At 40.0% G+C, this 14,478-nt stretch overlaps 1 protein-coding gene across 2 annotated transcripts in view; it reads left to right on the top strand.

The window, feature by feature from the left end:
* The window catches only part of LOC126248012 (rab-like protein 6), a 196,228-nt gene that overhangs the window by 122,233 nt on the left and 59,517 nt on the right, over positions 1 to 14,478 (top strand). For both annotated transcript variants that reach the window (XR_007545398.1, XM_049948596.1), the window contains exon 9: positions 12,440 to 12,824. Coding sequence is in view for 1 of the 2 variants with exons in the window: in XM_049948596.1 (XP_049804553.1) it covers positions 12,440 to 12,824 (385 nt within the window). In the remaining variant the exon portion in view is untranslated. The remainder of the gene's footprint in view (positions 1 to 12,439; positions 12,825 to 14,478) is intronic.

Genomic DNA, 14,478 nt, shown 5'->3' with positions numbered 1-14,478 from the left:
TTTTGAGGAGGAAACAGTTTGACTCCCAGCAGTACATTATCCAGTTGCAAAAGAGTCGCTCACGCCCTTTTCATCAGCTGACAAAACACTAGTAATTTTCGACATGCCGAGGAACATGACAGTAGACATGAAAAGGGTGAAAAGTATCCTTTTAAGAGGAACCAGGAATGAAAAACGTAGAATAAATGTGATGTTAGCTGTTACAGTAGATGGGTGAAATTATCCCCTTATGTCATTCTGAAGTGAGAAATTATGCCAGTGAAAAGTTTCGTAGCGACGTAGTGATTAGTTTCTAAGGAAAGGGCTGGATGACAGTGCAACAGATTGTTGACTGGCTGTCCACTGTTTGGAATTGCAGACCTGGAGCACTGCATGCTAAGAGAGACATGGTAGTTTTGGATACTCTTAAGGGACATCTAACTGCTGAAGTAAAAGATTAACTTGTTGCACAAAAGACAGACCTTGTTGTAATACCTGGAGGAATGACTTCTCAACTACAGGTGCTATACAGGACCATAAACAAGCTGTTCAAGAATATTTCCAAAAAATTTATTCAGATTGGCTTCTGGGAGAAGACCATGCCCTTACACCATCCAGTAAGATTAAGAAGCCATTTGACACCCTTCTGTGTGAGTGGATTCGTGATTCATGGCTCTCCATAGCATCAGAGACCATCATCAAGGGGGTTTAAGAAATGATGCATTTTGAATGCACTGGACTGCAGCAAGGATGACATACTTTGGGAGGAGAATGCAGAAGGTGATGAGAGGGAGACTCAGGATCATGAAATCAATACCAGTATTGATAGTGATGAGTGTGAATAAGACAAAATATGGTACCGTTAAGTGCCACTGTGTTGTATTGAACAAGTAAATTTCGGGTAATTTTTCTCTTCTCAGTCAGCGTGCAGCTTATTTTTGTGCAAAATATTTATTTTTATTTCTTCCTCAAAATTTAAATGTGCAGCTTATATGCAGTGTCAGATTATTATAGGGTTAATATGCCAAAGGGCAGTGAGAAGACTTTCCCAACAGAGAAACAAGCCTTTGGCATATACACACACACCAAAAAAAGTTTTGCATCACACCTATTCCCAGAACTCCTGAAGATAGATGTTGACTGTGGGTGTTGTATCACAGACACAGTCCCTTTGACTGTTCAGAAATGTCACTAAACCCTCCCAAAGATGTAAACAACCATGCATTTGCAGTGCCTATTAGATGGAGGGGGTCAGACAGCTGATCAGTTCCAGTCATTCCACCAGGAAGGAGGTACACGGCTCATGTTGTCTGTAGTTCAACCATGCCTAGACGGTCAGTACCGCAGTTCGATTGCGTCCAAATTGGTACATTATGCCAGGAAGGACTCTCAACAAGGGAAGTGTCGAGGCATCTCGGAGTGAACCGAAGTGATGTTGTTCAGACATGGGGGAGATACAGAGAGTTAGGAACTGTTGATGACATGCCTCGCTCAGGCCGCCCAAGGGCTACTGCTGCAGTGGATGACCGCTACCTACGGATTATGGCTTGGAGGAGCCCTGACAGCAACGCCACCATGTTGAATAATGCTTTTAATGCAGCCTCACGACATCGTGTTATGACACAAACTGTGCGCAATAGGCTGCATGATGTGCAACTTGACTCCCGACCTCCATGGCGAGGTCCATCTTTGCAACCACGACACCATGCAGTGCAGTACAGATGGGCCCAACAACATTCCGAATGGACCACTCGGGATTGGCATCACGTTCTCTTTATCAATGAGCGTCACATATGCCTTCAGCCAGACAATCATCGGAGACGTGTTTGGAGGCAACTCGGTCAGGCTGAACATCTTAGACACACTGTCCAGTGAGTGCAACAAGGTGGAGGTTCCCTGCTGTTTTCGGATGGCATTATGTGGGAGCAACGTACACCGCTGGTGGTCATGGAAGGTGCCATAATGGCTGTATGGTACATGAATGCCATCCTCTGACCGATAGTGCAACCATATCGGCAGCATATTGGCGAGGCATTCATCTTCATGGATGACAATTCGCACCCCCATTGTGCACATCTTGTGAGTGACTTCCTTCAAGGTAACGACATCACTCGATTAGAGTGGCCAGCATGTTCTCCAGACATGAACCCTATCGAACAAGCCTGGGATAGATTGAAAAGGACTGATTATGGACGACGTGACCCACCAACCACTCTGAGGACACTACGCTAAATTGCCGTTGAGGAGTGGGGCAATCTGGACCAACAGTGCCTTGATGGACATGATAGTATGCCACGACGAATACATGCATGCATCAATGCAAGAGGATGTGCTACTAGGTATTAGAGGTACCGGTGTGTACAGCAATATAGACCACCACCTCTGAAGGTCTTGCTGTATGGTGGTATGACATGCAATGTGTGGTTTTCATGAGCAATAAAAAGGGCGGATATGATGTTTATGTTGATCTTTATTCCAGTTTTCTGTACAGGTTCCGGAACTCTTGGAACCGAGGCGATGCAAAACTTTTTTTGATTTGTGTATTTTACTGGTTCGAGATTTATTTCCTGATTTCATTTTTTTATCTCATTGTCTCCTGTCACTCTTGTTGTTGTTGCTGCTGCTTGTGAAAGTGGAATACTGTTTAATTGTATTCCTCACTATACTTACCATCAGTGTTTGAATACCCAGCAAAAGGGGAGGGGAGAGAGAGAGAGAGAGAGAGAGAGAGAGAGAGAGAGAGAGAGAGTGAGTGAGTGTGTGTGTGTGTGTGTGTACAATGTGATGCTGCCAATTTGCTCCCGTCAGTTTGCACAGTCTCTCACACACACACACACACACACACACACACACACACACACACACACACACACACAAAATATTGTCATTGTTTCATCTTTTGAACAATAATGATCCATTTTGTTAGTCAAATGAATTTTTTCATTACTTACATTGGGCATCCACAGTGACCGAATATACTCAAAGCATTTTCAAATTGCAAAAATGTGTCACATTACTAATATCATAAACAGATTGTTTGATTTTGTTTTATTGTGTGACATGCTTACAGTATCTACTTTGTTAAAACTTTTGTACTTGCATTCTGTATTTACATAGAATTTAATGTGTTGCATGAACATAACTGCATTATTATAGGTCCACAGATGGGTCTTTGGCTGTTAATAAGTGTATGCAAGAAAAATTAATAATTTATAATACCTAGGTAGTTCACAGTAAGAAATCCATGCTGACATGTGTTCAATGCAGATTACGTGCATTACATTATTAGTGACTGGTATTTATGACTGTTTAGAAGACAATCTGCCATTGTTGAGGTGCGTGTTTTATTTTTTGTGCCATGTTTCAAGTGTACTGGGGGCAAGTCACTGAAGTAGTGCCCAAAAAGAAAGAATTGAACCAGGCAGCCAAACAACTGCAAATGGGGTCTCCTGGCAAATAATGTCATACAATCATTTCATTTCTCTCTCATAGAGAAGTGTACTATTATTGAGTATTTGTCCAATTTTAAAGTCAATTAAATTTCAGCTAATAATGGATTCGAGTGAACTGTAGTTTCAGTATGGTACATGTTCATAAAAACTACACTAAAGCTGCCACTGTTCTGCAGCATTGTTGATTTTGAAGGTTAGCTACAAAGTTAATACAAATTCAGCTGTAGGGAGCCGAGGGGACCATTCAATTTGCCTATATAATCAGTGCTGCAAGAACTGTAAATTGTAGCAATCAATAATAGATGCAAATTAGAGCTGCACCTGTTGAGAAACATTATTCTGTGTTTTCATGGTTCACAGTTGATTCATGTGGGCATACAACACTAATTTTAAGTTAATGGTAATTAATAAAGCAAAATTCACAAACAGATGTGCAGCAGAAAGGAACTTTAGTGTCACAGAAGAAAATGTTTGTAGGTGGCATCAGATGAAGAATAAATTAAAGATTGCTAGTTCTGTGTGCCAAATTTTCAGGTGACCGAATCAGGGAAGGTTTTATCTGTTGGCGCAGCAGACTGTTCAGTGTATGCAAGAAAAATTCAATGAAGACTTACTGACTGCCAGAGAAATTAGCCAAATGAAGGTACTGGAGATAAAGAGGAATTTTCCAACTGTATGTCTCGCAGCAAGTGAGGACGATGAAGGGGGCGAGGCTTACATTACAACAAAGAACAATGCTAGCTCAGCTACTGCCTGTGGCATTTGATGAAAAGCTACTTGCATATCAACATCATATAATCAATCTAAGGAAACAGTATGTCCGTTTGCTAGACCATATGGGCAGTGCCAATCAGGTACCTTTTTAGTTTGATGTGCTGTCAGATATTACAGTCAGCATGAAAGGCAATTAAAGCATTCCTATAAAAAGTTCTAGCAGTGAAAAGGCAAGGCTAATAGTAATGCGGGATGCATTATCAGATGGAAGCAAGCTCCCCCCATGCATGATTTTTCATAGAAAAATGATACCGAAATAAAAACTGCCTGCAGAACTTATCTTTAAATGCCAAATGGATGACAAATAACCTGATGCTAGATTGGTTGAAGGTTGTTTGCAACAGAATAGCAGGCTCTTTGTTTAAGAGAAGGAAAATGTTACTCTGGGATTCTTTTAGGGTACACATCACCCAGGAAGGTAAGGATCTGATAGCAAAGAACAACGGAGACCTTGTAATAATTACTGGCAGCTTGACCACACAACTTCAGGTAATGGATGTTGTTGTGAATAGATCTTTCAAGGCTCATTTGTGACAGTTTTACAAACAGTGGCTTTTTCAAGGAGACCATACTTTCACTTCAGGAGGAACGTTTAAAAAGCCCTCAAAATCCATGCTGGGCCAGTGGCTCATTACTATTTGGGGTAGAATGTCAGGTGAATCAGTTATGAAAGTATTCAAGTGCTGCATATCCGGTGCTGTGGCTAGCTCAAAGATGACACACTATTGGAGAAGTGTCAGGAAGGAAGAAATGCCAGTAGGCCTACAAATGAAGATGTTGATACCGGTGGTGGTGGTGGTGGTGGTGGTGGTGGTGATTATGATTAAAATAGTGATAACACAAGTGACTGGCTTAGAGAGTAATGAAAAAAAGGAATTGAAGAATAAATTAATGTAAACTCTTTCTTTTTATATTTTATTTCTCCAATTATTATCAAAATGTGGAGGATCAATAAATGCATAAGTTTATAATAAGTGTAATGTTAACTTTTTTACATAGCCACTTTATATTTCTAAAACAATGTGTAATTTTTATTAGGCAGGATATGTTAAAGGTAAAAATTTCTCAAGGAGTTCCTTAAAAAATGGGATCAACTTATATTCAGGGTCGTCTTATAGTTGGGGAAATAAAGTATATACCAGTGAAAGGACTGTAACAGGAGGTAGTGGATGGATGTGTGGCAGAAATATTACATCCAGATCTTTCAAATGGATGTTATTATATGACCTACGAACTTGATAGTTTGAGTGGAATGTAAATTGACAGGGAAGTTATAGATCTTGGGTGAGTGACGTAATGCCACCTTGAGAGAGGTGTAGGAAGGATGTTTGGATAGAATATTCCTTGTGTTCTGTAGTAGTAAGAACATGACTTCTAGTTAGGTGAATGCAGGGTTATAAATATAAAGTCAAATAAGGGTAAGGCAGGAGTGGGTTTAATAATTAATAAGAAAATAGGAATTTGGATAAGGTACTATGAACAGCATAGTGAATGCATTATCATAGCCAAGATAGACACAAAGCCCACATCTACCAGAGTAGTACAAGTTTACATGCCAAGTAGCTCCATGGATGATGAAGAGATGGAAGAAATGTATGATGAGGTAAAATAAATTATTCAGATAGTTAAAGGAGATGAAAATTTAATTATAATGGGGGGCTGAAAGTCGATAGTAGAAAACGAAAGAGAAGGAAAAAGAGTATGTGATTATGGACTGGGGAAAACGGATGAAAGAGGAAGCTGTCTGGTAGACCTGGTAGAGTTTTTCCACAGAGCATAATTTAATCTTTACTAACACTTGGTTTAAGAGTCACAAAAGGAAGTTGTGTACGTGGAAGGGAGCAGTAGATGCCGGAAGGTTTCCGAGTGATTATATGATGGTTAGACAGAGATTTAGGAACCAGGTTTTAAATTGTGAGACATTTCTGTAGGCAAATGTGGACTTTGGCTACAATTTATTGGTTATGAACTGTAAGTTATTGGCTATGAACTGTAGTTTAAAACTGAAGAAATTGAAGAAAGATAGGAAGTTAAGGAGATGGGACCGGGATAAGTTGAAAGAACCAGAGGTTGTTGAGAGCTTCAGAGGGAGCACTATGCAACAGTTCACTAGAACAGGGGAAAGGAATACAGTATAAGATGAATGAGTAGCTTTAAGAGATGAAATAGTAAAGGCAACAGAGCACCAAATCAATAAAAAGCCAAATCCTGGAAGGAATTCTTGGATAATACAATTGATGAAAAGAGAAAATTTAAAAAGGTAGCAAGTGATAGGGGATACAAACATCTAAAAAATGTGATTGACAGTAAGTGCAAAATTGCTAATCAGGAATGGCTAGAGGATAGATGTAAGGATTTAGAAGCATATTTCACTAGGCGAAAGATAGATACCAATTACAGGAAAATTAAAGAGGCCTTTAGATAAAAGAGAAGCAGCTGTATGAATATCAAGAGCTCAGATGGTAAACCAGTCCTAAGCAAAGAAGGGAAAGCAGAAAGGTGGAAGGAGTATCTAGAGCGTCTATACAAGGGAGATGAACTTGAAAGCAATATTATAGAAAGACAAGTGGGCATAGATGAAGAAGAGTTGGGAGATATGATACTGCAAGAAGAATTTGACAGAGCTCTGAAAGAGATAAGTCAAAACAAGGCCCTGGGAGTAGACGACATTCCGCGTCAGAACTGTTGATAGCCTTGGGACAGCAAGACATGACAAAACTCTTCCATCTTGTGTGTAAGATGTATGAGACAGGCAAAATAACTAATAAGTGGGGTACGGTTACGGTTAAGTGGGGGGATCCCCCCCAGGGATCAGTGATTCAGTGATAAGTGTTGGGGCCACTCCTGTTCCTTATTTATATAAGTGATATGCCCTCTAGTATTACATGTAACTCCTAAATATTTCTGTTTGCTGATGACAGTAGCTTGGTAGTAAAGGATGTTGTGTGCAACATTGGCTTGTTTTCAAATAGTGCAGTACATGACCTAAGTTCATGACTTGTAGAAAATAAACTAATGCTAAATCACAGTAAGACTAAGCTTTTACAATTTCTAACACAGTATTCAACAAAACCTGGCGTTTTGATTTCACAGAATGGGCATATGATTAGTGAAACTGGACAGTTCAAATTTCTAGGTGTTCAGATAGATAGCAAGCTGTCGTGGAAAGCCCACGTTCAGGATCTTGTTCAAAGACTTAATACTGCCATTTTTACTATTTGAATGGTATCTGAAGTGAGTGATTGTTCGACATGAAAATTAGTATACTTTGCTTATTTTCATTCGCTTATGTCATATGTTATTATATTTTGGGATAATTCTTCCCATACTAAAAGGATATTTTTGGCTCGGAAACGGGCGGTCCGGGCAATAAGTGCTGTAAGTCCACAAACCTCTGGTCAGCCCCAGTTTACGAGTCTGGGTATTTTGACATTAGCCTCTCAATATATATATTCCTTACTGTCATTTCTTGTTAACAATATTAGCTTAGTCCAAAGAATAAGCAGCTTTCACTTGGTTAATACTCAGCAGAAATCAAACCTGTATTTGGATCAGACTTCCTAAAGGTGTGCAGTATATTACTGCATCCGTTTTCAATAAGCTACCACTCAAATTCAAAAACCTTAGCAGTAATCCATGCACTTTCAAATTGAAACTGAAGAGTTTCCTAATGGGTCACTCCTTCTATTCTGCCGAGGAGTTCCTTGGAAAATTAAGCTGATTTTTGTTGTATTGTTGATTGCATTTACTTAAATATATGGATTGACTTTTTTTGGATTCATAAACATTTTATTTCTATCTGTTACTACTTTTATGTTGTAATTTCATGTACTGACACAATCCATGACCTTGGAGATTTGCTCCTCAATTTGGTCCTACGGAACTTGATGTGTAAGAAAAATAAAATTAAAAAAACTTCAAGAAGAATGTGGTAATTACGATTCCAAAGAAAATAGTTGCTGAAAGGTGTGAAAATTACCAAACTATCAGTTTAATAAGTCATGGTTGCAGGATATTTACACAAATTCTTTACAGAAGAATGGAGAAACTTTTAAAAGCAGACTACAGAAAACATCAGTTTGGATTCCAGAGAAATGTTGGAACATGTGAGCCAATACTGTTGCTATGACTTATCTTAGAAGATAGGTTACATTTATAGCATTTGTAGACTTAGAGAAAGCTTTTGACTGTGTTGACCGGAATACTGTCTTTGAAATTCTGAGAGTAGCAGGGGTAAAATACAAGGAGCAAAAGGCTGTTTACAACCTGTACAGAAACCAGATGACAGTAATAAGAGTCAAGGGGCATGAAAGTGAAGCAGTAGTTGAGAAGGAAGTGAGACAGGGTTGTAGCCTATCCCCAGTGTTATTCAATCTGTACATTGAAAAAGCAGTAAAGGAAACCAAAGAAAAATTTTGAGTAGGAATTAAAGTTAAGGGAGAAGAAATATAAATTGTGGGGTTTGCCAATGACATTGTAATTGTCAGCGGTAGCAAAGGACATGGAAGAGTAGTTGAAAGGAATGTACATCATTTTGAAAGGAGGATATAGGATGAATATCAACAACTGCAAAGCAAGGGCAATGGAGTTTAGTCAAATTAAATCAGATGATGCTAAGGGAATCAGATTTGGAAATGAGACACTTAAAGTAGTAGATGGATTTTGCTATTTGGGCAGCAAAATAACTGTTGATGGCCGAAGTAGAGAGGATATAAAATGTAGACTGGCAATGGCAAGAAAAGCATTTCTGAAGAAGAGAAATAAGAGAAATCTTTTAACATCGAATATAGATTCAAGTATTGGGAAGGGTGTAGCCATGTACGAAAATGAACCATGGATGATGATCAGTTTAAATAAAAAGAGAATAAAAGCTTTTGAAATGTGGTGCTACAGAAGAATACTGAAGATTAGATGGGTTGATCGTGTAACTTATGAGGAAGTACTGAATAGTTTGGGTTGACAGGAAATTTGTGACACAACTTGTCTAAAAGAAGGGATCAACTGATAGTACAAATTGTGAGACATCAAGGGATCACCAATTTAGTACTGGAGGGAAGTGTGGGGGATAAAAATCATAGAGGGAGGCAATGAGATGAATACAATAAGCAGATTTAGTAAGACATAGGTTGCAGCTGTTACTTGGAGGTGAAGAGGCTTGCACTGAATAGTAGAGTAGCATGGAGAGCTGCATCAAACCAGTTTTCGGACTAAATACAACAACAACAACAACAACAACATTCATCATGTTAGGGCATGAAAAAAAGTAGTTGAACCCTGAGCAGAGTATTTTGTTTAGTTGTTGCATTTGCTTTTGATTTCTTAGCAAATGGGTGGGAGGTGTTAGATGTGTGTAACGATACACCATGGAAAATCTGTTTGTGGTGAGTTAATATAGGAGATAGTTCACTTACTGGAAGAGACTTGGGAAATTTTGGAATAGGTGATAAGTTTCTGGAAGAACAAGGAAGTGTTTTTGGACCATTAACCCAGATTGTAAAGATCTCATCATTGATTCTGATTTTATAGTCCTGGCACTTTATGAACAAAGACTGGGATGTTATTTTTTATCTCAGGATATGGAAGGCTAATGCACAGAAAAATTTATAAGGGTAAGTCGATTCTTATCCGCAAAGTAGTTATAAAATTTTATTCTAATCAAATAGGAAACTTACAAGAACATCATTTTTCGACATAGTCTTCTTGCGTTTCAACGCACTTGATCCATCGGTGTACAAGCTTCCTGATTCCCTCATAAAAGAAGGTTCTTGGTTGAGCTGTGAGGCTTGTTCGCCCACTGCTTGAATACTGCTCAGCAGTGTTGGATCCGTACCAGATAGGTTTGATAGAAGAGATAGAGAAGATCCAACGGAGAGCAGCGCGCTTCATTACAGGATCATTTAGTAATCGCAAAAGCGTTACGGAGATGATAGATAAACTCCAGTGGAAGACTCTGCAGGAGAGACGCTCAGTAGCTCGGTACGGGCTTTTGTTAAAGTTTCGAGAACATACCTTCACCGAAGAATCAAGCAGTATATTGCTCTCTCCTATGTATATCTCGCGAAGAGACCATGAGGATAAAATCAGAGAGATTAGAGCCCACACAGAGGCATACCGACAATCCTTTCCACGAACAATACGAGACTGGAATAGAAGGGAGAACCGATAGAGGTACTCAAGGTATCCTCCGCCACACACCGTCAGGTGGCTTGCGGAGTATGGATGTAGATGTAGATGTAGATGAATGCACCACTTCTTTCACTGCTTTGTCTGAGGCAAATTGACGCCCCCTTAATGCTTGTTTGAGTGGACCAAACAAGTGATAGTCAGAAGGGGCAAGATCGGGACTATATGGAGGATGATCCAGTACTTCAGATTTGAGTTTCTGGAGTGTTTCAGCAGTGTGGGCAACAGTATGCAGACGAGCACTGTCATGTAACAACACAACATCTTTTGACAGCAATCGTTGGCGTTTGCTTCGAATTGCAAGCTTTTGCCTGGCAGTAAGCATCTCACTGTAATGTACACTGTTTATTGTTGTGCCCCTTTCCCCATAATGTTCCAGTACTGGACCTTGTGCATCCTAAAAATCCATAAGCATCAGTTTTCATGTGGATGGTTGGGTCTTGAACTTTTTCTTGCATGGCGTATTTGGATGTTTCGATTCCATACTCTGCTGTTTACTCTCCAGCTCGTAATGATGGATCCATGTTTCGTCACCAGTAATGATCCTGTCTAAGAAGTTGTTCCCTTCATTACCATAGCGATCCAAATGTTTTTTGCAGATGTCCAAGCGCATTTGTTTATGCAGTTGTGTGAGTTGTTTTGGGGCCCATCGTGCACAAACTTGCAGAACCGTGACTAATTTGCAGACGATGTGCCACTTCATCAATAGTTAATCGTCCGTCTAAGAGAATCACTTCACATTAATGCTCAGTGGTTTCTTCATTTGTGGTGGTAAACTGTCGTCCGGCTCCTTCATCGCGCATAACAACTGTGCGACCATTTTGTAATTTTTCAATCCATTCGTAGACACTCCGTTGTGGCAAAACACTGTTCCCGTACTGTACCAAAAGTCTTCGATGAATTTACACCTGATACACCTTCCAACCACAAAAAATGGATCATGGAACATTGCTCTTCTCTGGTGCAAATAGACAGCGAAGCAGTCATGATTAACAGCATGTCAGTGATAATGAAACTAACCTAGCATCTTGAAAATTGAAAAGATATAACAACAAATAAACAATGCATGTGTCGTCAACCTAAAATGACAGTACTACCAAAATAAACAAAAATATAGGTAAATTGAGGGTAATAATTGACTTACTCTCGTATATTCATGGGCAACTGAATTAGCCATCCTTACCTAGAAGCATGTAGCAGTCTTGTACCTCTGCTGTCATTTCTTACCACTCCCCACCTCTTTCATTCCTCTCTCAGTATCTCCCCGCCTTCCCAGATTCTCTCTCTCTCTCTCTCTCTCTCTCTCTCTCTCCCTCTCTCCCCCTCTCCCCCTCTCCCTCCCCTTCTCCTCCTCCCTCCCTCCCTCATTCCTCCTCCCCCCTCTCTCCCTCACTCCTCCTCCCCCCTCTCTCTCTCACTCCTCCTCCCCCCCCCTCTCTCTCTCCCTACCCCTGCCCCCCCTCACCCCCTCTATCACTCCCTCTCCCCTCCCCTCTCTCCCCCTCCCTCCCCCCACCCCCACCCCTGCCCTCCCCTCTCACTCCCTCCCTCCTTCTCCCCTTCCCCACCCCTGCCCACCCCTCTCGCTCCCTCCCACCCCACACCCCTGCCCCTGCCCCTGCCCTCCCTCATCCCCTCTATCACCCCCCTCCCCCCCCCCCTCTCTCTCTCTCTCTCTCTCTCTCTCTCTCTCTCTCTCTCTCTCTCTCTCTCTCTCTCTCCCCTCCACCCTTCCTAATCCTAATTCTCCTCCTCCTCATCTTCTCTCAGGAACTGTGTCTTCATATTCTTATCACTACCTCTCCTGCTCCATGCCTATGGCCTCTTTCATCTTCTGCTGCCACCTTAGCTGCCTCATCTTGGACACTATAGATTGACAGAAGAGAGAATATCTGTGAGCTCTGATGAATGATGAAAGCACAATAGCTGAGGAGCAATTACCACTACCATTTTATTTTAAAAAATAATTATTATAGTTATTAAAAATGTGCACAATTTTTATATGTACAAATTAAATTTAATTTTCATGTGTCTTTTTGCTTGATTTACAGTGATGTGGACAATACAAATCCTCTTGTCACAAGGTTTCAAGATGAACTTGACCCAGAAGATGAGGTGACCAACAGCTTTAATGCAAAAGATGATCATTATATAATTTCCTCCAATAAATTATACAGTGACAAGCAGGACACAATGGATAACACAGAATTTAACATTATGTCAGAGAAGTTTGATTCGCTTTTAAACATTGAGAAGAAGTCGCAAAGTATGCAAGAAAGCAAAGATGAATTTGGCCTGGGTGCTCAGAACTGGAAGATCAATTCTAATACTTATTCAAATATAAATTTACATTTGCTAGGACCTTTACAGACACCTGACAGCTCCACAGCATCCAGTCCTGTCACTATGAAGGACCACAGAAGAGAGAAAGTTAAGGTTGGTGTTATGTATTCAACTCTTTTTAGCCTCTAGATCAAGGGTTACTTGTTCCAGTAGGAATAGTAAATAGAAAATTTAGAAAGAAATGGCCGATAATCAACATTTATTGCTATGGGTTTTACATGTTTGTGGTTACTTGACTGCATGTTGGTGTGCAGTGCAGATATGTCTGTATCAGTCTTTACTACAGTGTAAAATTGTCACAGTATGACTCCAATACTGATGAATTTCTTTGTTGATTTTAAATTTTTTTTCTATACCACATGCTTCTTATTATATATAGAGCGCAACCATAATTGGAGAACCCTTAGCTTAGATGTAAACAATTGATAAGAGATAAATGATTGATGGAGTTGGTTTATTATTCACATTTACAATTGCTCTTTTCTTTTAGGAGGGGATGAGGGGGAGATTTTTATGACTTACAAGGATAATATTTTCATAATACAGAAGCATATCATAAGAATAATGTCTGTTTTTTGTTCTAGAACGTCTTACTGAGACACTTTCAGAAAAAAACTTTGTATTTTGACAACTGTTTTATCATGCATATATTCTTTAATTTTCTTTGTGATTATGAATGCTTATGTTTCTCAAAAAATAGTGGAAAGTGTGATAAAAATATTAGCGGCAAAAACAACCTCTGCAAAATCACTATAAGGTTTTTTGCAATAGAGCTCTTGGATAAAAAGTTTGCATGTCATCTTGCTGCATCAAATTCAGATAAAACTCTGAGCTTTAGATGATTGCCTCCATTATCATCATCAGGGAGCTAAGTCTGACTGTTATGAAACTGGTGAGGCTCCCATATCTGTGTTCATAAAATGACATCTGATTGGCTGAATTACATCACGTACATGGTGCATGCTGAGGTGACACCCTCTTATCCCCTGACAACATTGATGAAGGCCATCAGATTCTCTAATGGCATCCTATAATGTCACTTAGGTGGAAGATGGATGAACTCTGGCTCCTGTGACAAATTTGTGAAGAATAAGAGTCGTAGAGTCTGCCTTAAATAACTTACTCTGCAAAACTTAAGGATGAGATAGATAAATTAATATAATATATTAATAATGCAATAGAAATGACTAAAAGTGCAGGAACTTGTTGGCAGAAGTCTCAAAGTCATGCAGAGAAAGCGGGATATCACATTGCATTAGGTCAGCATGACTATAGTACCAGATAGGGGTAGTCCTGCAGGATGAGGTGGTTGGTGGTTGAAGGAATGGGAAAAGGCAATGTGTGTGTCAGTCAGCAAACAGTTATGATTTACTGTGGTGACCAGGAGACAACATCTGGATGACTCCACATAGGGAAGAGTCATGGAAATTGGAAGGAGAGCAAAGTGTGATGAGTGTTGCCCAGAAGTTTGGTATTGCTCACAGCATTGTTTCACATGCTTGGGAACCATTCCAAACCACAGTCACTGCCGACCGAAGAAGAGTAGGTGGTTGATAACGGTCAACTATGTTAGCAGATGAAGATAACTGCTACATTGTGCAAGAAGGGACCCCTGCCAAACTCTGCATGCAATTGCAACACATGTAACAGAACTAGAAGCCATGCAATCCCACACTTCACAGTGATATGGCAACTGCATGGGGGTGGTATTTTTGCCCAAGGACCAGTACATTGTTTTCTGTTGATA

Source organism: Schistocerca nitens, chromosome 3 (assembly GCF_023898315.1).
Source record: "Schistocerca nitens isolate TAMUIC-IGC-003100 chromosome 3, iqSchNite1.1, whole genome shotgun sequence".
Lineage (NCBI taxonomy): Eukaryota > Metazoa > Arthropoda > Insecta > Orthoptera > Acrididae > Schistocerca > Schistocerca nitens.
The sequence above is the reverse complement of the archived record's forward strand: the minus strand, read 5'-3'. Positions and strand labels throughout refer to the sequence as shown.